At 45.6% G+C, this 23,671-nt stretch overlaps 2 gene segments (V, D, J or C); one reads left to right on the top strand and one right to left on the bottom strand.

Annotated features, from left to right (window-relative positions):
* Positions 1-23,671, bottom strand: part of LOC132023362 (probable non-functional immunoglobulin lambda variable 11-55) — a 1,024,259-nt gene that overhangs the window by 100,235 nt on the left and 900,353 nt on the right.
* Positions 9,765-10,684, top strand: LOC132023725 (immunoglobulin lambda variable 3-1-like). The segment is given in 2 exon segments: positions 9,765-9,873; positions 10,257-10,684. Coding segments are annotated over 2 exon segments (474 nt in total).

Here is a 23,671-nt window from a genome sequence, read left to right as displayed (position 1 = left end):
GGAAGCAGGCTCCCTGCTGAGCAGAGAGCCCGAAGCGGGACTCAATCCCAGGACCCTAAGATCATGACCTGAGCCGAAGGCAGCGGCTTAACCCACTGAGCCACCCAGGCGCCCCGTCTGTTTCTCTCTTTTTGTTTGTATACCTCATAAATCTTATCTTGGGGCCCATTTGGGCTGGACCTTCTCTTTTATTTTATATTTCTTTTTTTTCCTGTCTCTCTCTCTCTCTCTCTTTTTCTCTTTTTTCTTTCTTTTGGGCGGGGCCTCCTGATTGCTCATTCGAGAGTGCACCTTGCCAGCACCACGGTCACAGTCAATACATTCAGCTACACATCCGTTCAGCCTTCTCTCAACAAAATGACTAGGAGGAGGAATGCCCAGCAGAAGAAAAATTCAGAGACTGGGCCCTCTCCATCAGAGCTATTGGATATGGACATAGACAGTATGTCAGAAAGGGAATTCAGGCTAACAATTATCTAGGCAATAGCTATGGTGGAGAAAGCCATGGATGACAAAATGGAAGTGAAAGCCACCAGGGATGATGTTCACAATGTTTTCAATGAGTTCCAACATAATCTAAATTTTCTAAAAGCTAGGGTAACTGAGGCAGAAGATAGAATTAGTGATCTGGAGGACAAAGAGACAGAGAAAAAGGATCAGGAGGAAGCCTAGAACAAACAGCTTAGAAGCCATGAAAACCGAATTAGGGAAATAAATGATGCCATGAAACGTTCCAACATCAGAATTATTGGAATCCCTGATGGGGAGGAGAAAGAAATAAGACTAGAATATAGTTGAACAAATTCTCCATGAAAATTTTCCCAATCTTGTGAATGAAACCAGCATTCACGTCCTAGAGGCAGAAAGGTTTCCCCGCAAGATCAGAGAATCTAGAAAGACCTCAAGACACCTGATAATGAAAATGATGAATCATAATTGTAGACAGCAGCTCTTGAAAGCAGCTAGAGCAAAGAAATTCCTTACATACAGAGGAAATCCCATCAGAATAATGTCAGACCTGTCCACAGAAACCTGGCAAGCCAGAAAGGGCTGGCAAGATGTATTCAAGGCACTAAATGAGAAGAACATGCAGCCAAGAATACTTTATCCAGCAAAACTGACATTCAGAATGGATGGAGAGATAAAGACCTTCCAAGACCAGCAAGTTTTAAAAGAGTATATGACCACCAAGCCGACACTGCAGGAAATATTAAGGGAGGTTCTATAAAAGAGGAATAAACCCAAGAATATTATTGAACAGAAATATATGAAGAAAATCTACAGAAACAAAAAATTCACAGGTAACACGGTGTCAATAAAAAACGTATTTCTCAATAATCACGCTCAATGTGAATGGCCTAAATGTGCCCATAAAATGACACAGGGTTGCAGATTGGATACAATGACAGGACCCATCCATATGTTGTCTACAAGAGACCCATTTCGAACCTAAGGATACATCCAGACTGAAAGTAAAGGGATGGAGAAGCATCTTTCATGCCAATGGGCCTCAAAAGAAGGCTGGGATAGCAATTCTCATATCAGATAAATTAGATTTTAAACTAAAGACTGTAGTCATGGATACAGAAGGACACTACATTATTTTTAAAGGGACTATCCACCAGGAAGATCTAACAATTGTAAATATTTATGCCCCCAATATGGGAGCAGCCAATTACATAAGAAAACTATTAATCAAGATAAAGAGTCATATTGATACAAATATATTAAGTGTAGGAGATCTTAACATGCCACTCTCAGTAATAGACAGATCATCCAAGCAGAAAATCAATAAAGAAACAAGAGCATTGAATGGCACATTGTACCTGACCTCATAGATGGACCGCTTAGATATATACAGAACATACACAATACTCATTCTTCTCGAGGGCAAACCTTCTCAAGAAGAGACCACATACTGGGTCACAAATCAGGGCTCAACTGATACCAAAAGACTGAGATTATTCCCTGCATATTCTCAGATCACAATGCTTTGAAACTGGAGCTCAACCACAAGGAAAAGTTCGGAAGTAACAGAAACACCTGGAAGCTAAAGACCACCTTGCTTAAGAATGCTTGGATCGACCAGGAAATCAAAGAAGAACTTAAAACAATTTATAGAAACCAATGACAATGAAGACACTTCAGTCCAAAACCAATGGAATACAGCAAAGGTGGTCCTAAGTGGGAAATACATAGCCATCCAAGCCTCCCTCAAAAAATTGAAAAATCCAGAATACACCAGCAGTCTCTACACCTTAAAGAACTGGAGAATCAACAACAACTTAAGCTAACTCCACACACAAGAAGGTAAATAACCAAGATTAGAGCTGAGATCAATGAGATAAAACTGGAGATACAATAGAATACATCAATGAAACTAGAAGCTGGCTTTTTGAAAGAATTAATAAGATCGATAAACAATTGGCCAAACTAATTCAAAAGAAAAGAGAGAAGGCCCAAATTAATAAAATTATGAATGAAAAGGGAGAGATCACACTAACACCAAGGAAAGAGAAACAATTACAAGAAGTTATTATCAACAGTTATATGCCAATAAGTTAAGCAACCTAGATGAAATGGATGGATCCTGGAAAATTATAAACTTCCAAAATTGAACCAGGAAGAAATCGACAACCTGAATAGACTGATATCTAGTCACAAGATTGAAGCAGTGATCAAAAACCTCCCAAAAAACAAGAGCCCAGGACCAGATGGATTCCCTGGGGAACTCTACCAAACTTTCAAAGAAGAAATAACACCTATTCTCCTGAAGCTGTTTCAAAAAATTGAAGCAGAAGGAAAACTTCCAGACTCTTTTTATGAAGCCAGCATTACCCTGATCCCCAAACCAGGCAATGACCCCACCAAAAAGGAGAATTTCAGACCAATGTCCCCGATGAATATAGATGCTAAGATTCTCAACAAGATCCTAGCAAAAAATATCGAACAGCACATTAAAAAGATTACCCCCCATGACTAGGTGGGATTCATCCCTGGGTTGCAAGGAAGGTTCAATATTTGCAAATCAAAGTGATAGAAGAACAAATCAATAAGAGAAGAGAGAAGAACCACACTGTCCTCTCAATTGAGGCAAAAAAAGTATTTGACAAAATCCAACATCCATTCCTGATTAAAACGCTTCAAAGTATAGGAATAGAAGGAACATTCCTCAACTTCCTAAAATCTATCTATGAAAAACCCACAGCAAATATCATCCCCAATGGGAAAAAGCTCACAGCCTTCCCTTTGAGATCAGGAACGCGACAAGGATGCCCTCTCTCACCATTCTTGTTCAACACAGTTCTAGAAGTCCTAGCAACAGCAATCAGACAACAAAGAGAAATAAAATGAATCCAAATTGGCAATGAAGGAGTCAAACTCTCTCTGTTCGCAGATGACATGATGCTTTATATGGAAAACCCAAAAGACTGCACCCCCAAACTACTAGAACTCATACAGCAATTCAGTAATGTGGCAGGCTACAAAGTCAATGTACAGAATTCGGTTGCTTTCTTATACACTAACAATGAAAACACAGAAAGGGAAATTAGAGAACCAATTCCATTTACTATAGCAACAAGAGCCATAAGATACCTGGGAATAAATCTAACCAAAGAGGTAAAGGATCTGTACTCGAGGAACTACAGAACACTCATGAAAGAAATGGAGAAAGACACAAAAAGATGGAAGACCATTCCATGCTCATGGATCAGAAGAATAAACATTGTGAAAATGTCTATACTGCCTAGAGCAATCTATACTTTTAATGGCATTCTGATCAAAATTCCACTGGTATTCTTCAAAGAGCTGGAACAAATAATCCTAAAATTTGTATGGAATCAGAAGAGACATCGAATTGCTAAGGAAATGTTGAAAATGAAAAACAAAACTGGAGGCATCACATTGTCTGATTTCAAGCTTTACTACAAAGCTATGATCACCAAGACAGCATGGTACTGGCATAAAAACAGATACATAGACCAGTGGAACAGAGTAGAGAGCCCAGATATGGACCCTCAACTCTATGGGCAAATAATCTTTGACAAAGCAGGAAAAAATATACAGTGGAAAAAAGACAGTCTCTTCAATAAATGGTGCTGGGAAAACTGGACAGCTATATGTAGTAGAATGAAACTCGACCATTCTCTTACACCATACTAAAGATAAACTCAAAATGGATAAAAGACCTCAACATGAGACAGGAATCCATCAGAATCCTAGAGGAGAACATAGGCAGTAACCACTTCAATATCAGCCACAGCAACTTCTTTCAAGATATGTCTCCAAAGGAAAAGGAAACAAAAGCAAAAAATGAACTTTTGGGACTTCATCAACATCAAAAGCTTCTGCACAGCAAAGGAAACAGTCATCAAAACAAAGAGGCAACCCACAGAATGGGAGAAGATATTTGCAAATGACAGTACAGACAAAAGGGTGATATCAAGGATCTATAAAGAACTCCTCAAACTCAACACACACAAAATTGGTAATCATGTCAAAAAATGGGCAGAAGATAGGAACAGACACTTCCCCAATGAGGACAAACAAATGGATATCAGACACATGAAAAAATGTTCATCATCACTAGTCATCAGGGAGTTTCAAATGAAAACCACATTGAGATACCACCTTACACCAGTTAGAATGGCCAAAATTAGCAAGACAGGAAACAACATGTGTTGGAGAGGTTGTGGAGAAAGGGGAACCCTCTTACACTGTTGCTGGGAATGCAAGTTGGTGCAGCCACTTTGGAGAACAGTGTGGAGATTCCTCAAGAAATTAAAAACAGAGCTTCCATGGTCTATGATCACCTGTCAGGGAGATGGTTTAGAAATCTTCAGTGTACAGTGGTACCAGCAGAAGCCAGGGCAGGACCCTGGCCGGTCATAGATGACAATAACAAGTGCTCCACAGGGATTCTCTGATGCTAAGACTCCAACTTGGAAGACACAGCCACCCTAAACCCCAGCAGGACCAGGGCCAAGGACAAGGCTGATTATTACCGTCAAGTGTGGGACAACAGCAATGCTCACAGTGACAGAGCCAGACAGGGTTGTGAGACACAATCCCCCTTCCTTTCTGTGTCACACTCTCCTTCAGTCCCTGGAGGACTGTAGACAAAAAACAGAGGTCTGGTCCAGGACTCCAGGTCCGAGATTCCCAGACCTCTCTCCCAACACAGCCCCCCAGGCAGCCTCTGTGCCATGTGGATTAGGGGTGCCTGTGCAGGAGGCAGGATGATGCTGTCATGTTTTCTGGCTTAGGGTAGTTGCTGGGGATGAAAGATCAGGCTGGAAGGACAGAAAGATGTCCATGTGCAGACAAGACAAGCTCAAAGTGACAAGGCAAAGTCTCAACTTTCCACTGAACAGAATCATTGTGGTGTTTGGGGATGGAAGCAATTCCTCTTTAGTGCTAAAACCTTTAGGGCAGCAAAGTGTATGTTAATGGTACAAGGAGTGAAAATTCTGCAGTGGGTCACCCAGAATGTCAGTGAGTATGGACATTCCCAATTCTACCTCTTCATTCCTGGCTCATCAATGCTGGCTATGGGAGAAACAGCATTGTGTATAAGATACGTATTTAGTGTAAATATCACCTCCTGCCAAATCTTGCCACAGTCCCACAAGGTGTTGCATGTAAATGGACAGTAAAAAAGTCTGTAAGAGGCCAGTAGTCCATCATTCCAGTCAGCTGTTTTGAATGCATGCAGAACCAGTGAATTACACACTGTGGAATGTGTAGAACCACACATTCCATAGTGTGCATCAGCACACTACAGTCCTTTTCTGAGGTGAAATGTGAGCTTTGGACAGAACCACACCGAATACTGGAACAGTGGGTGAGGCATTCAGTAAGTCCAGGGGTCAGAGTTTGGGAAGAAGCACTGCAGTCAAAGAAAGCATGTTCCCATCCAGAGTAAAGGTCTCTTCCACCAAGAACAGAGTGATCGCTTCCATGATGGAAGAAGTCTAATGTCATTCATCTGCCACCAGGCTCCTGGCTTATTCCTAAGGGAATGGTCTCATCCTGGGGACTCTGAGTTGGTCTCTGCTCTTGGAAGATTGGTCCCTCAGAAGAAGCCACAGTCATGTCAGCTTTATGAGGGGACAAACCTAGGGATTATCCCATGAATAATCTAAAATCTTGCAACATGGCCACTTTGCTATAGGCCCACTGGACAAGTTCAAGAGTGGATGCAAAAGAAAGCTAATCACTGTCCCCAGATGTGTCACATTATCCACCCGAGTATGAACACCATTTCCCATTGAGGACTCACACTTCTGGGCATTCTCATGAACACAAATAGCTCTGTGTTCATTTGGGGGTGGGGTCTCCTCACCTATCTCTTCCTCAAACATCTCTTACCACTTCCTTTATTCCTCCCAAGGCTCGAACCTTCCAGCCAAACTGAGTCAGAGAACATAGGTTAGAAATAAGCCACTCTGTCCTTCTCTCTGCCCAGGTGAAATAAACAAACTACCCTGCTCAAACGTTGCCTTATTGAAAAATTGTCCATATTGTGCAGGGTTGTCCCAGATGATAGCTGGAGAACTACGACTGTTAACTAGCAGAGCTGGCTACACATCACACAGGAAACTCTTAAACCTACCACGGTTTTTCCTCTGGATCAGCTGTTCATAGGACTGTCCCCAATGGGTCATAATTGTGCCAGACAGAGCAAAGACAATGCAGTATGCATTGGTGTCATGGCCGTCAGGCCTTTTCCTCATGCATCTCCCCTGTGCCTTCAGGACCTGGGGAAGTCTGATCTCAAATTTGCCTCTTATGTTTGATGTTGGAGAGCTGCTATGAATGCCCAGTTCCATGGCATGGTTGATCTGATAACACAGTTTGTGCAGGCAGCTCAATCACATAGTTACTTAGTAGTGAATTGGGAACCTACAGTCTCTGTTAAGTTTCAGTAGCAAGCCAAAGTGTGTGCCAATGGGAGCTTTCTACTAATACACATGCAAGAAAAAAATGGTAAGGTGCCCATCTATTTCAGATCTAGGGACAAAGTCTTTGATTGAAACCAGTGATGAGTCTAATTACTACTTGATCCTGCCATTCATTATGGTAACAACACACACCTTACCATTGGTGATAAAATGGAACTACCTGTCTCCTAAAAATGCAAAGATTCCCAAAACTACAACTTTGACATCCAATCCAGAGTTCAAAATCTCTAGAAAACATATGTGTATATGTCATATTTATCGGCATATATGTACACAAATACATCTTCAACATATACACAGCAGGCACAATTAGTATATAAGTGCACAAGCACTCACAAGTATATTCATATATATGTATGTGTATCGGTACATGATAGAAAGGAGTGTGTGACAAGAATTTGATGTCATGTGTCACAAACACACAAGTGAGGCACGGAAAAGCTATGGTCACTGTTAGCTACAAACAAGCTCCTGCTTCCCACTCAGTTTGCAGGGAGGCTCACGCAAGGTTCCTCTTGTGACTCACCTTCCCTGGAAACATATAACATGAGAATTCTAACACATCATCCACACCTGTCCCCGATTTTATAACCTACGGGAAAATATCGCCTTGGAACTCAACTAGCATAGAATCACAGACACCTAAGGTCATCACTGTCCCCACATCCTTTCACAAACCAGACTCTTCCCCACAGGGACAGACTCCAAGCATACTTCAGTTCTTGTCCCTTTTTCCCATCCTGACAGCAGCCACACAGTCCCCTCTGCAGAGAAGCTTCCTCCAGCCTCTCCCCACACATGACATGCCGGTCATTTTGTCTGATGTCATTTCATTCTCTGCACAATCCCAACACTGTCCAGGCTCTTTTATCATTTAAATAACTGATTGATTTGTATTACTTATTATCCCCCACTGGACTAGAAGTTTTTAATGCAATGAATGCCCATATCAGTCGGAAGCATGAACATTCAAGCAGCTATTTTCTGGCAGACAGAAGTAAGTCTGAAGTCAGATGGTGGTTCTTCAGGTACAACCATTCCCTGAGGTCCCAAATCCTCTCACTGTGTCTCCCACCATTGTGACTATGGAAACTTTGCTTTGTCTTTTGTTGACAACAGACCTCAGGATGGCTGCTGCAGCTCCAGCTATCAATCATGAGGACAAGGGAAAGAACATTCATAAATCTAGTCAGTTTCTTTCATTCACGGACAAATCTTCCCAGAAAGATCCCCAGAATAATGACACATCCGTGGGCTAGCTCTGGGCCACAAGGCCAATGCTGACCTAGACATAATTGAGAAATAGTGGGGCTTCTCAATGATTATAGAAGACAAGATGCAGGTAGATGGGGTTGGTGATGGTGTGTCCCCAGTGCTGTTCTGCCCAAGGCAGGAACCCAAGGAAGACTTGTGTCTTATTTGCACTGATATCCCAGGATGAAACCTATGGAAGAACAAGTTGGGTCTGAATAAGATTTTGTTGGTTGAGTGTCCTACTGTCTCTGTCCTTGGAGCAGGAGCTATAATCAGACTATGTGGTAGTCCAGCAGCCAGATCAAGTGAGACAGTCCCTGAGTCCTGTGTCTCCTGGTGCTCAGCCCCAAAACCATACCATCACCACCCCCACGCCAGAGACATGAGCCCTGATTCCTCAGATGGGTGCTGCCTTCTCTTCACATGAGCCTCTTCCTATTGTCATGGGTAATCTGACGCTTTATACCTAGTCTTGATGCTGGCAGGAACCCCACAAAGATGAGCAAATCCTCCCCTGGAGGATGCATGCCAGCAGTGCATGGATCAAGGGGAATCAGGATGTGAGCACTGGGTCATGAATCTCCACCTGGACAAAAGATTTCCCTAAACTTCCTGCTGCCAGTGTGGAGCGGCCACTAGGGGGAAGCAGAGATCGCCTGGCAAAGCCTCGGGGATTTTTTTGTTTGTTTGTTTGTTTGTTTGTTTGTTTGTTTCAGCAAAACAGTATTCATTATTTTTTCACCACACCCAGTGCTCCATGCTGGAAGGATTGGTTACCAGGACCTGAGACCAGAAGGTAAAGGTATAGGTTTACTACACTATCACCTTTGACAGATGTAAAATTTTGACCCGGGTCTCTCATCTCTATCCTGTGGAATTTGTCTCGGGCTCTAGCACATGTCCAGGACTTCATGACGCTCCACCCCACCCCATTCCTGCTACACTCTGTCACTCTCAATCCTTGCTCAAGCACTGTGTCTGTTCCTGGCAGGGAGGGCACCTTGGGGATACTGAGGAACAGCATCTATGACCTGCCCCAGGAGCTCTCCTAGGCACGGACACCTATAGCACATCAATGGCTCCCTAAACCTCCATGTGCACCTGGCAAGGGAGGGATTTTGTTCCTGTTCTGATGCTTACAATATAAACCAGAAGTAGGACACACACTGACCCATGATCCTCTAGTACCTACAGAGGAAACATTCTATGATGGGTTCAGAAAATGCAGACAGACTCCACCTCACAGCTCAGTTGTGACCATGCCTCCCCAGGAACCAGGTCAGGACATGGAGAGGGATAGAGTTTGGACCCCAGGCTACGGAAACACAGGGGAAAGAGAATCAGCTAGGCTGAGGATGGGTTTGCAGGAGCTGCCCTCCCATCTCTGTGTCCCTTGGAGCTGGGCCCATTTGTGTATGTGTGTGTGTGTGCGTATGTGTTGTTAGTAGCTGAGCTCATTTCTAAAACCACAAGGCTCCTCAGCAGCAGTCCCTGAGCTCTGGCTTATTTGCATAACCAGCAGGTGTCTCCAGCAAGAAGATAAGAGGGTTCCAAGAAGAACACTGCCCAGCCTTGAGCTTCGGGGAGCAAAATCAAGGAACCTGCGCCATGGCCTGGACCCCTCTCCTCCTTGGATTCCTGGCTCACTGCACAGGTGCTGAGGCCAGGCTCACACCCCCTTATCCCTAGGTTCTGGGACACTCCTGGCCCTGACTCTGAGCTCAGCAGTGGACTGCCACTGAGGGGCAAGATCTCAAGACCATCTTTTGAGATTAGGGGTTTATGGGGTGTAATCTCCTACCACTATTATCATTGGCTCTGTCTGACCCCAAAAGGGCTGCACCTGCCCAGGGAAATGGGAGGAATGGTTCTCATTTGTTCAAAGGTTCTACCCACAAGGCTGGCACATGGGCCCCAGAACAAAGAGGACATCAGGGTGGGAATTATCTAGAGAATCACTGGGATTTAAACCAGGGGTGGTAGTGTCCAGGGGATGATACTCTGGCTGCAACCTACCTCTCATTTTCTCTCTTGCAGGCTCCATGGCCTCGTATGTGCTGACTCAACCACCCTCAATATCGGTGAAACTGGGACAGACGGCCAAGATCACGTGTGGGGGAGACAACATTGGGAATAAATATGCTTACTGGTACCAGCAGAAGCCAGGCAGGGTCCCTGTGCTGATTATCTACAAGGATAGCAAAAGGCCGTCAGGGATTCCTGACCGGTTCTCAGGCACCAACTCAGGGAATACGGCCACCCTGACCATCAGCGGGGCCCGTGCTGAGGACGAGGCTGACTATTATTGTCAGGTGTGGGACAGCAGTACTAATGCTCACAGTGACACAGGCAGATGGAGAAGTGAGACAGAAACCCCTTCCCCATCTGTGTCACACTCTCCTCCAGCTCCAGGAGGCCTGTGCACAGAGCAGGGAGTACTTCTGGCCCAGGTCCCCTCATCTTAGATCCCCAGACCTTCCTCCCCATCCAGCCCTCCAGGCAGCTCTGCACAGGGAGGTCAGGAGAGCATTTACAGCCAACAGCACTAGGCTGCTTACTTCTTTGTGCCTGGGTATCAACTGCACACAGAGGGACTGGGTAGAAAAAAAGACACAGGGAGACATTTGGCCAATGGTCATGATCTCACCATTTCCAAGTGGTGATCGTGAGCTAATGCTCTCCTGACTGATCAGGATTACAGTTCAAATTGTCCCAGCTCAGCTGAGTTCCTAAAGCTCTGGAGCCATGAGAGGACCCTCCTCTACCAAAGTGGAACAGATGGGTACAGTAGACACTGAGAGGTCACCCATATCCCCTCTTCTGGGCTCACACATGCACCCACTGCTTCCTGGAGCCCCTGGCCGCTCACAGGAGAGCTCCTCACTAGAAAATGCTGCCAGTTCAGAGATCTGCTTCCCCAGGTTTCTGTCCCTTCTCAGAGAGGTTCAGGTGAATGATCTCAGAGGCCCAGGGTCCAAGGCCCTGCCTCTGGCTCAGATGTCCTGAAAAGTCCCAGCTGGAGAGCTCCCTGAAGGAAGGAGGCTCATCTGATGGCTCACTCTCTGTGGGTCGCTCTCCTTCTGCCCAGGCTCATTTCCCTTCTCCTTCCAGGTTTTTACACATGCACTTCCCTGTCTCAGAGTCTGCTTCCAAGAACCCAATCTGACATGGCCAGAGTCCTAGAGACTTTCCTCAGGGAACAGAAGGGGCCACTGTATATATCCACAAAGCTGGGATACCTCCCCAAAATCCACAAGGTGCATGTCCAGTCTCCACCAGATGAGATCCTTTCTTCTATTTCTATACAAGGAGAAAAGACGCAGACACACTAGGTGTTCTGGGTTCTGACAGATAGTTGGAGAGTCACATCTATCCTGATGGTGAATGAGTGACATTGGGACAGTTGCCTCCTCCTCCAGAGTGTCCATAAGATATTCATCTATGGGAGTGACACACACAAGAAGTGCTCTCTCAATCTACCCCTCAACATACACACATTTTGCCCAAGAAGCCTTCTTTACATGCACCCTACCCAGAAATATGGACAGAAAACAATTTTATGAAATGTAGTCTAGTCTCTTGATGCTGACACATAAGAAGCCACCAGAGTCCCACCTTGTCCTCATGAAATCCACTAGACCCAAGCAAACCACAGTCTTCAAATAAAGGGAATATTAATAATCTTTCTATCACTTGATGATATACAACTATCCCACGACAACCACAAATAGGTTCTTTCACCCATAAGAGGAAACAAAATACACTTTTGTCTGCTAGGGATATTTATTTTTGTCCCACATGATTTCATATCCTAAATATTAACATTGAAATAGACCGTTTCTGACCATTAACACACCTGATGTGAGATGATAATGGGATGAGGCAGGTGGAGAAAACATAAACAAATGATTACTATGTATCCAAACACATTCCTACAACATAAGGAGAAATACGTGTTATTTGCATGCTCATTTCTGCCACTACACTGTATTCAGTGGAAGGACAACTATAAAGACTTTCTTCACCACCCACCCCTTGATCCCCTTTCTTCAGGAAAATACCTGAGCTAGTCCTCATCCCAGCCAGTTCGGAGGACTAGACCTTCATTCAGGAACATTGGTCTATTAATCAGATATGCTGAATTGAACTGTGGCACGTTCATGACCGTAACCACAAACCAGGGACTCTTAAGAGGATCTCCTGAATCCATACATACCGTCCCTTGCCTCACTTGTGCAGTGGACACCCAGTCACCCCATGACAGTCACTATGATTCGCCCCAGCCAGCACCCTCACTGTTACTCCTGACCCACTCTGAGGAAGCGCTGAAAGAAATAAGGCTCTGACTCTGCCCACAGAGCTGTGCAGTCAGTATGCCCCGGGGATCACCATCCACAGCACGCACTCCATATGGCTGGTGAAAGTGTCCATTCTGAAACAACTTTTCAGATCATACAGTATCTGGAGTTTAATTCAAGCTCACTTACCCAGAGCAGGTCAGTGAAGCCCCATGTCTCAGGTGGCCAAGTAGGACCTAGGTAGATAAGAAGCCCCATGTCTCAGGTGGCCAAGTAGGACATAGGTAGATAAGAAGAAGTGAGATTTTCCAGTGCCTAGACACCCCCCACCCTGTGAAGCACAGCAAGCACACATTCCTGGGGAATGGGGAAGGGGTTGCTCCCCAAGTTGCAGATGCAGCTGCAGCCAGACTGGGTGAGGCCCAGGCATCTGCAGGTGGGACAGCTCCCCAGTGAGCCTGTGGTATTTCTCCTCCAAGGACCTCTCTCTGAGTGGTTTCACCCCTGCTCTGCTCCTGCTTGCAACCGAGGTGAGAGGCCCACAGGGAAGCACAGTGGGAGGCACAAGTGACCCGATCTCCCTCCCAGTCAGGGTCCATGGGGTCAGGACCCACACTCACTGTGTCCACATCGTCCCCTCCCTTCACAGGGCTGTGACAGTCACTTCTGACTCAGCTGTCTTCCTCCAGCACCACTCCTTATCCTATCTTAGAGGCTCTGTGCCTCCCCTAACCTGCGGCCGACTCCCTCCATGTCAGTGGCCCTAATCAGGCCCATGAGCTCAGGCATAAACATGCCTCTTGGCAGCAGAAGAACCCAAGCCTGGTCCCCCAGCAGGTGTATATACAGATATGAGCGACCATCCGGGGCTGATTCTGAGGATGGAACATAGGTAAATGGCCCCCTGAGCATGACCAGGACTGAGAGCCAGGACTAGACCATTGTTGTCCTATTTAATGTACCACTGGGAGTGCCTGGCAGTGACTCAGGTGACATAGAAGGATGGAGGAAGGGACATGAACCAACCTGTCATGGTCTGGATCTCACTCTCACTGTCCTCTGAGCAGCTGCTTGTCAGGCCTAAGAGCATGAGACCTTCCTAGTCTTGCCCCGGACCCTGAAGGATGGGAGACTAGCAGGTTCCCAGATCTGTGTTTACCCTACTGAACAGTGGCAGAGTGGTGAGCTCTTGCATGGGAACTACAGCCAGGCTTCAGAGTAGATAATACAGATTTGGAGTGTCATTATGCATCACGTGGGCCCCAGATGTAATCACGTGTCACTCTGGAGAGATGACAGCTGTATCAGAAAGCACAGCCCTAATGTCCATATGGACATTGGGGAGGGTATGTGATTTGGTGAGTGCTGTGAAGTGTGTAAACCTGGTGATTCACAGACCTGTACCCCTGGGTACAAGCACCTGGATGGGCCCCAGTGGCTCTGTCACTCCTTGCTTTCCTGGATGAGGTTTACAACAACCTACAGAGCTGCCCAAAGCTTACTGAGAAGGGGACCAGGCCCCTGCTGCTCCAGGTGCTTCCCTTCTTTAGGTTTTACAGAAACTGGGGAAGAAGAGAAGACACCACCTTGGGGCCCACCTGGAGACCTTCTCCTGGCACCACTGTCCATGCACTGCCTCAAGTCACCTGCGCCAGGCAAGTCTGACCCTTAGGTGACTTCTGACCCACATCCCTGTGTGACCCTGTGTGGTGGCCCCAGTTACATTAGGGCCTTACTGTAGCTTTGAGGAGAAAGATATTTTCCAGTATTTGAAGAGATTTGTATTATAAGGTCAATTTCTTTCCATGATTCTTTGACCTGTGATTTTGAAATTGATTTTGAGAGTAATTGCATGACGCCCAAGGAACAGATGAGGAATTTATTAAGAAGGAGGAGCAGAAGCTTCCGCCATTTCTACCCTGGCTTGTGTTAGAATGATACCTTCCTGGGAGTGGGAGACATTGAAGTGAAATCATCTTCTCCTCACAAAAGAATGGAGAGTACAATTAGAATTTTTCATCTAAATTTTACTTAATGACCTGATCAATCAGAAACAGGGTCTTTGATGGAAAACTCTATGACTAAAACAATCATTCCATGGATTTTTCAGGTGAAAGGATTATGAAAAGGTCCCTCTAGAGAATTACAATCTGCAGATTCCCACCAGAGCCTTCTTCATCAACAGGACAGTGAATAGCCCGGCACCTTCGGAGGTCGCTGTGGTCAGGTGCAGCAGCGCCCCCACAGGCATCTGGCAGAGCTGAGAGCAGAAGCTGTCTCCTTCAGGACCTGGATCGTTCTGGCTGAGGTTGTCCCACATCCCTTCCCAGTCTGAGCAGCCTTCGTCACCTGCTGCAAAGGACCTGCTGCCTTGTACCTACCAGCTTCTGCTCTTTCTCTCCGTCTCTGGTGACAGGGACCTACACTCTTGTCCCTGCCCTCCTTTCCCTGTCGGGTGCCCCCTTCCATCATGTTACTGCTCAGGAAAGCAGTGACAGGTCATCCACAGAGTACTGAACCAGAGGCAGGTGAAGCCCCTCAGTCACCCTGTGTCTACAGCTGCATAAGACGGGAAGGAAGGAATAGCCACTACTACCCTGATTGTACTCAGTCCCCACGTGACCTAAGGTGAAATAGGGCTGGTCTGAACCCACCTTGTGTCAAACTTGTCGCCACCTCAGCAGCTTCCTCCTAGAGGCCCCTCTACGTGCCCAGCAGCTTCCCTGAGGACCTGATTTATTACCTGGAAATGACCTCTTACCACACCTGACACTTCCCTCTGAGCCCAGAATGCTCACCTTAGGAGAAAAGTCCACATGAGCCCTGAACTGAGTTGGAATCCCAGGTCCCCCAGGTTCCCCACCTTCCTTCAGATTCTCTACAACGGTCCCCAACGGCACTGACTGGGCTTTTCCCACTCCTGTCTCACTACTTCTTTCTTCCTCCTGACCTGAGAGCGGCTCCTGGACTCCCTCTTCACGATGGGCCCTGACCTCTGATCATGGAGCAGCCTGCCTGTTCAGTTCTGTCTCATCTCTGGATCCATGTTCTCCAGCACAGAACTCACCAGTGATGCCTTGGTCCCCATTCCGCCAGGAAGGCTTGTCCACTGCAAGAACACACTGATGAATAGCAGAGACGTGAAGAGTGGAGCTTACTTTCCTCACAAAAAGAAGTCTGAAGTAAGAAGGTTGTTGTTTTCTGGGGGCTCACCAATCCCATGAGCACCCACAGTCTCACTAGTGTTCCCTCCTCTTATCCCTACAATGTTGGTTTTGCTTCCATTAGTACTGATGATGTGCCCCAGGGAGTGCTCAGCTCCAGCTCTACCCCATGTTCCTCAGGAAAGGCGCTGCTGAGTCCCATCACTTCCTTCCTTCATGACAGCAAGCTTCGTGAGAATATCCACCCATTACCTTACATCCATGGTCCGCACTGGGCCACGTGGTCAAGCCTGGCTACCAGGGACCTGACAAAAGCAAGCTTCTGACTTTCAGTTAGATGTAGGTGACAATGTACACGTAGAAAGGAGTCTAGTCTCCCACCTGGGTCTGCACACCTGTGTGTCTAGTATTGGATCTCACCTTCAAGATGGAAAGCCCTGAGAGAAGATTCTGTCTTCTTCCGGTCAACACACGAGGGGGAATGTATAAGACAAAGTGGGTGAGAATACACATTTTTAGGGGGATGTTCTCTTGTCCCTTTGGGGATTGAGTTGCCATTGCCTCCTATCAGTGCTTCACGCACAGCTGCAGCAAGGAGAACCAGCCTCTAAGTTCTGTGTGCTCCAGTGCCACGCCCCGGGACCACCTGCATGACCTCCACCACCCCAGAGACATCAAAGGGGATGTGTCAAGAGGGCCTTGCCTCTTCAGTCTCTAATAGGATTTCTCATGACTCGTCTGAGCCTGTCATGGCTGGTCTATGGGTGGCACAGGCCACACAGTGGAGTGGATTTCCTCCCTTCTGTTCAGCACTTCGTGGATCTGGGAATCACAGCTTGATGAGTGGATTCTTGGATGGACAGAGGACATCTTTGTACCTCCGGCAGCCAGCATGGAACAGCCATGAGGGGGCAGCAGAGGTCACCTGGGAAAGCCACCTGGACAAGGGGAGGGTCTGGGCATCAGAGGTTCTAATATGCAGGGACTAGTATTGGGACCTAACACCTGAAGGAAAGGTGTCCGTCTCCTAGAGAATCTTACTTCAATCTTGACTTCCAAATCCCGCTGGCTCCAGGTCTCTTAGATTTGTCTTTTCTGGATTTTCTTACTCTTCTGGCACAGGTACTACATCTGTATTTCACCAGCCCATGGCAAAACACAGACACTGTCCAGCATTTTTGCCAGAATTATTCTATATGATCCTGTCAGCACATTGGGAACACTGAGGCACAGAATCTCTGTAGTGCCCCGGGAGCTCACATCAAGGACAGAATCTTACAGAATGACAGGGACTCCTAGAATACACTATATGCCCTTGGTAAGGGTGACATTTTAATGGGGTCTGCCTCTCAGGAGCTGTGTTTGGGTTAGGATGCTACCCCTATCTTTGCCTTCTCATTTCACCATAGAACAGGTTCATAATATTTAGACTGACCTCACCTCTGAGTGCTTCTATGGCCAGACCTACCCAGGAACCAAGACAGGACATAATCCGAGGTAGAGATATCATCCCCAGTTATGCGACAAACAGTTGAAGGAGAATATCATGAGCCAGTGGTTGGGTCTGCAGATGCTGCTCCCCTCTGCTGTGTGCCCCTTGGTGCTGAGCCCTTCTCTGAAACCACAAAGCTCCACAGCAGCTGCCCCTGAAGCATGGCTGATATGCATAACCAGCAGACGTTTTCAGCAAATGAACAAAAGTAAGCTGTGTGGGTAAACCTGCCAACCTAGACGCTGAGAGCAGAATTGGGCCACCTCTACCATAGCCTGAACCCTTGTCTCCTCAGCTTCCTGTCTCTCTGCAGAGATCCCAAACCCATGTTCACACACCTCTGGCCCCACAGATCTAGGAAAAGGCTAGACCTGATTCTGAGCTCAGCTGGGGGCTACCCAGGGTGGGCAGGATACTCGTGATCATCCTGCCACATAAGGGGCTCATGGGCTAATACCAGAAGGACTATGATCACTAGATCTCCAGAACTAACCCTACCAAGAGAAAAGGGGTGGGGAGTTCCATTACATCACAGATTTCATTCCCCTGTCAGGCCTATGGGCCCTTGGGACTGAGACTGGGTGAAATGGAACCCTGTGTTCCCACAGTATCCCCAGACCTCAGTCTATGCTAGGCAGCTAGGAATATCTCCTAAGAATGGGTCTGTATATTCCAACACACCTCTCATATTTTTTTTCTTCCAGGCTCCATGGCCTCTTACCTGCTTATCAGCCCCCCTCAGTGTTGGTGACTCTGGGAGAGACAGACAGGATCACCTGTGGGGGAAACAACATTGGAAAGAAAGATGGTCAGGGGTACCAGCAAAGCTAGTGCAGGACCCCCTGCAGTTTATCTATGGTGATAGCAACTGGGACTAAGGCATCCTTGACGGATTCTCCAGATCCAACTCGGGAACATGGCACCCTGACCATCAGCGGACCCATGACTGAGGATGAGGCAGAATATTACCGTCAGTCATTTGACCATAGTGGTAATGCTCACAGTGACACAGGTAGGCAGGGAAGTGAGACACAAACCCCTTTCCCGTCTATGTCACACTCTCCTCCAACCCCAGGAGGCCTATGCACAGAGCAGTGAGCAGGTCTGACCCAGGTCCCCACATCAGAGGTCCCCTGATCCCACTCCACCCAGCCCACAATTTAGGTTCTGTGCAGGGTGCAAGGCCAAGGAAATGTACACAGATACTAAAACTATATTTCACCTGGGACTGCAATGAAGGAATGACTAAACAGGTTAGAAGAAGAAATGGAGATATTTTTTAAAGATCAAAACTTTTAAAGTCCCAAAATGAAAATTGCATGATCAGAAATACACAGGTAAGATTGTCAGCAGATCTGCTGATACAAAAACAAAGATTAGAGAGCTTGAATACATGGCCACAAAGCTACTAAACCTGAAACATAGAGAGAAAAGCTGGGGGGGGGGGAAGAGTAAGGCCTCTGTGCCTAAGATAACTTCTTGCAGGGTCAAGTGTGTGATTGGAGTAACTACAGGAGAGAAGGTGGGGATCCCGTGGTTAATTTTTAAAAAATTTCCAGCGATAATAGCCAAAAATGTTCAAAACTTGGTGGACACATAAATCAATATATATTCGAGAAGCTCAGTGAACAAGAGAGACAGCATAGCACACATGGTAATCAAACTTTTACAGACCAGCAATGCAGATACTCTCATAGCCAGAGAGGAGAGTGTTGTTCTGTACGGAGAACCAGCATCCTGGTGGGAGCAAGAAAACAGAGGAGCAATGACTGCAAATACTAAAAGAAGAAAACCTATAAACCTTGATCTCTACCCAGTGAAAATGTCATTGAAGAGTGAAGACAAAATAAAACTTTTCAGACTGCAAGCCTCCCAGAACTGATCCCCCCACACTTTGCCTACAAGTAATAGTAAAGGATGCCCCATAGGAACAATGACAGAGAGAAATGCAACTTTATGAAAAGATATTTTTAAAAATCAGATGTCAGAGCTATATGGATAAATAGAAAAACTGTATAACTTAATGTATGTGATAAATAGTCAATTATTTAAGCAGAAGTAATAGCAATACATTTTGATTTATAATGGTTATAAAAACCAAAATATATGACAATTTTAGCAAAAATGATGGGAAAAGGAAAATTATTTTATCACATTCTTATTGTACCTAAGAATGACGTTGTGCCAGGAGGTAGTTTACATTAGGAAGTGAGGATTTCCACGCCAAAATAAGACATTAAAATCAAAATATTTGAACTACAAAGAGTAAGAGCTGTTAGACTACCTTCTTTAGGATTCTCCAGAGAATATGTATCCAATAGGGCATGTATCTCATAAACACCCACATGTACATTCATATGTTACACACAGCGATACAAAGGAGGAGACAGAGAGAGACTGAAAGAAACTTATGTTAACAAACAAGACATGCACGGATGCCTGGGTGGCTCAGTTGCTTAAGCATCTGCCTTCAGCTCAGCTCATGATCAGGGTCCTGTGACTGATCCCTGAGTCAGGCTCCCTGCTCAGAGGGGAGCCTGCATCTCCCATCTTTTGCTTCTCTCTCTCTCACATAAATAAATAAATAAAATCTTAAAAGAAGAAGAAGAAGAAGCCGCCATAGGGACAGACTCCCTACACTCAGAGGAAGGAAGAAAAGGATTCCAGTGGATTTTGATTGACATGAAATGTCAGTGAGAGACAGTGGATTAATATCTTTATTGAAAAGGGGGAAAAACAGTTTTTCACTTGGGGAAAATATCCTTCAAACATGATGTCTAAATAAAAAATGTCCACAATACACAAATACACAAAAACTGACACGATTGCTCATGAGCTGACCCAAAATACAAGCAGTAAATGAATATTCCTCAGGCTGCCCAGGTGACTCAGTTGGTTAAGAATCTGACTTTGGCTAGGATCATGATCCCAAGGTCTTGGGATCAAGCCCCAAGTCCGACACCATGCTCAGTAGGGAGCCTGCTACTCCCTCTCCTGCTCCCCCTGCTTGTGTTCTCTCTCTGTGTCAAATAAATAAATAAAATTTAAAAAAAAAAAAGACATCCCTCAGGCATGGGTGGTGATTCCAGGAAGAATCTGAATCTACAAAAACAATGTAAGGGATGCTTGGGAGACTCAGTTGGTTAAGTGTCTTCCTTCAGCTCAAGTCATGATCCCAAGCTCCTGGGATCCTGTCCTGTCCAGTCCTGCATCAGCCTTCTTGCTCACCAGGGAGCCTGCTTCTCCCTCTGCTTGCTGCTCCCCCTGCTTGTGTGTTCCCTCTCTCTCACTCTCACTCTATCTCTAACAAAGAAATAAAATCTTTTTACAAAATCAATGTGAAAATCAGAAATGCTAACTAAAGGGACAGATACTAGGACTTTTTTATTATCTAATCTCTTTAAAAGATTCATCACTGCAAACCAGGAAAAAATATCCAATGAAAAAAAGACAGTCACTTCAATAAATTATGCTGGGAAAATTAGAAAGCTATGTATGGAAGGATGAAACTCATCCATTCTCTTGCACCATACCCAAAGATAAACTCAAAATGGATGGAAAACCTCGACATGAGACAGGAATCCACAAAAATCCTAGAGTAGAACATAGGCAGTAACCTCTTCGACATCAGCCACGGCGATTTCTTTCATGACACTCTCCAAAGACAAGGAAAACAAATGCGAAAGTGAACTTTTGGGACTTCATCAAGATCAAAAGCTTCTGCTCAGTGAAGGAAACAGTCAAAAAAACAAAGAGGAAACACACAGAGTTGGAGAAGATATTTGCAAATGACAGTACAGACAAAAGGCTGATATCCAGGATCCATAAAGAACTTCTCAAATTCAACACACACAAAACAGATAATCATATCAAAAAGTGGGCAGAAGACAGAAACAGACACTTCTCCAAAGAAGACATACAAATGGCTATCAGACGCATGAAAAAATGTTCATCATCACTAGCCATCAGGGAGATTCAAATTAAAACCACATTGAGATACCACCTTACACCAGTTAGAATGGCCAAAATTAGAAATACAGGAAACAATGTGTGTTAGAGAGGATGTGAAGAAAGGGGAACCCTCTTACACTGTTGGTGGGAATGCAAGTTGGTGCAGCCGCTTTGGAAAACAGTGTGGAGATTCCTTAAGAAATTAAAAATAGAGCAACCCTATGACCCTGCAATTGCACTACTGGGTATTTACCCCAAAGATACAGATGTAGTGAAAAGAAGGGCCATCTATGTCTCAATGTTCATAGCAGCAATGGCCACAATCACCAAACTGTGGAAAGAGCTGAGACGCTCTTCAACAGATGAGTGGATAAAGAAGATGTGGTCCATATGTACAATGGAATATCACTCAGCCATCAGAAAGGATGAATACCCAACTTTTGTTTCAACATGTATGGGACTGGAGGAGATGATGCTGAGTGAAATAAGTCAAGCAGAAAAAGTCAATTATCATATGGTTTCACATACTTGTGGAGCTAAAGGAATAACATGGAGGATATTAGAAGGAAAGGAAAAGTGAAGGGGGAAATCGGAGGGGGAGAGGAACTTTAAGAGACTGTGGACTCTGAGAAACAAACTGAGGGTTTTGGAGGGGAGGGGTGAGGGATGCGTGAGCCGGGTGATGAGTAGTAAGGAGGCACGTATCGTATGGAGCACTGGGTGTTATACGTGAACAATAAATCTTGGAATGCTACATCAAAAACTAATGACATATTGTATGATGACTAACAACACAGTAAAACTTTAAAAAAGGATATGTCACTGTCCACACAAATATAGTAACTATGTATTCTGGAATTTCTGACAAAGGTAAAATAATATGGAGGAAAATGACAGTGAATATGCTGAGAGATGAGACACAGAAGGATGTTACCAGGTGCTTACATTCCATGTAATGTGGCAGCAGCATCAGAATGTGGACTATGGCAAGTTACTGATCATAAGACAGAAAGAACTTACAGCTTGTAAGCAGATAAAATGGGATCATATCAAATGCTCCATTAATCCGATTAAGATACTTGAAAAGAAGAACAAAGAACACATGGGACAACAAGAAAATAAAGGCAAGATGCTATATTGAAAAAACAGTACTAATCACATTCAGGAATGTTCTAAACACCACAATTAAAGACGGGGATTGGCAGATTGATGTCACAGCAACATCCAAGGGGCTTCTGCTGATGGGAAACCTCCAGGAAGGGAATTGACACTGAAATCTAGAAACATTTGAGGACAATTCCTACCCAATTCTGCTCCACAATGTGAGCCATGAAACATTCACAGGGAACAGAGAGAAAATCTGGGAAGATGAGTTGAATCCTCAAAATAATTAGGATGAACACTTTCTGTTATGTATTTTACACAGAGAGAAAGGAAGAAATCATCTGAGTGCACATTTCATGAGAACAGGACTAGAAATGCCCCTACATGTCCCTTCCTTCCCCAGGCTTAACGATGTTCAAACACACGTTGACAAGAGCTCCCTCTGCAGCCCAGAGGGGAGCACAACTCCACATGAACCAGATCCATGAAACTCACCCAGAAGCACAGAGATTCTCTCCAGCAGTGGGAGAAGGAATATCTTCAAGGGGGCAAGTGAGGACATGAGGGAGGCTTCAGGTGGCCATGGTCCAACTGGGACTCAGGAGACAGACCTCTGGGATTCCCACTGTGGCGTAGACCATCTCATGCTCCCCACACTATTCTCAGCCTAGATGCTGCCTCTGGGCCTGCCCACAGGCTCAGCCCTCACAATACTCTGAGCATGACCCTGACCCTGAATTCAGCCCAGGCTATGCTGTAAGGGAGGAACCCCTGAGAATGATCCCCACAGTCTCCTGAACCTGCAGTCACTGTGGACCTCAGATGACTCCATGCCCCTTGTAGTATAGCCAGGACACCATTGGCACACTTACCTGCTAGGAGAGCACAGAGAGAGAACCAAACAATAATGCAGGGCAGAGCCATCAGGACCCAGGCCAGGCCTCTGCACAGCCAAACAGCCTCCACCCTCCACAGATTCTCCAGTTCTAACCTCGAACACAAACCAACAGATTGTCCCCACGTGCAGGCTAAGGTACTCCTTTAGAGAATAGCCAGGATGGGGGTGGCAGTGAGTTCAGGACAGAAGCTCTGCTGCCCAGCCTGGTCTCACCCTCCCTCCCTCTGGTCCTGCTAAAGTTCTGCCCCAAGGAGTCCAGGAGACCACGACACCTGGTCTCCACTCCTGGACTCAACCCACTTTCCTCTGTTTTCCTGGGAATCTACTACCCTGTTGCCCACCTTATCTACTGTGAAATGGGGAAGCATAACTCATGTAACAAATACTTTTCTCGTATTAAATGATACAAAACATTAAAGAGTCTCTTTCATGAGAATGACTCAGTGAGGTCTCAGTGAGCTAACCCTGGTGTTGGAGTCTCCTGTCTGCAAATGGCGGAATCCAAGGAAAAGTCTTCAGCTTTTCCACTACACTGTAACCTTCTT

The sequence above is a fragment of the Mustela nigripes genome, chromosome 8, assembly GCF_022355385.1.
Source record: "Mustela nigripes isolate SB6536 chromosome 8, MUSNIG.SB6536, whole genome shotgun sequence".
NCBI classification, from domain to species: domain Eukaryota; kingdom Metazoa; phylum Chordata; class Mammalia; order Carnivora; family Mustelidae; genus Mustela; species Mustela nigripes.
Note: the sequence above shows the minus strand (reverse complement) of the source record. Positions and strands in the feature narration are given on the sequence as shown.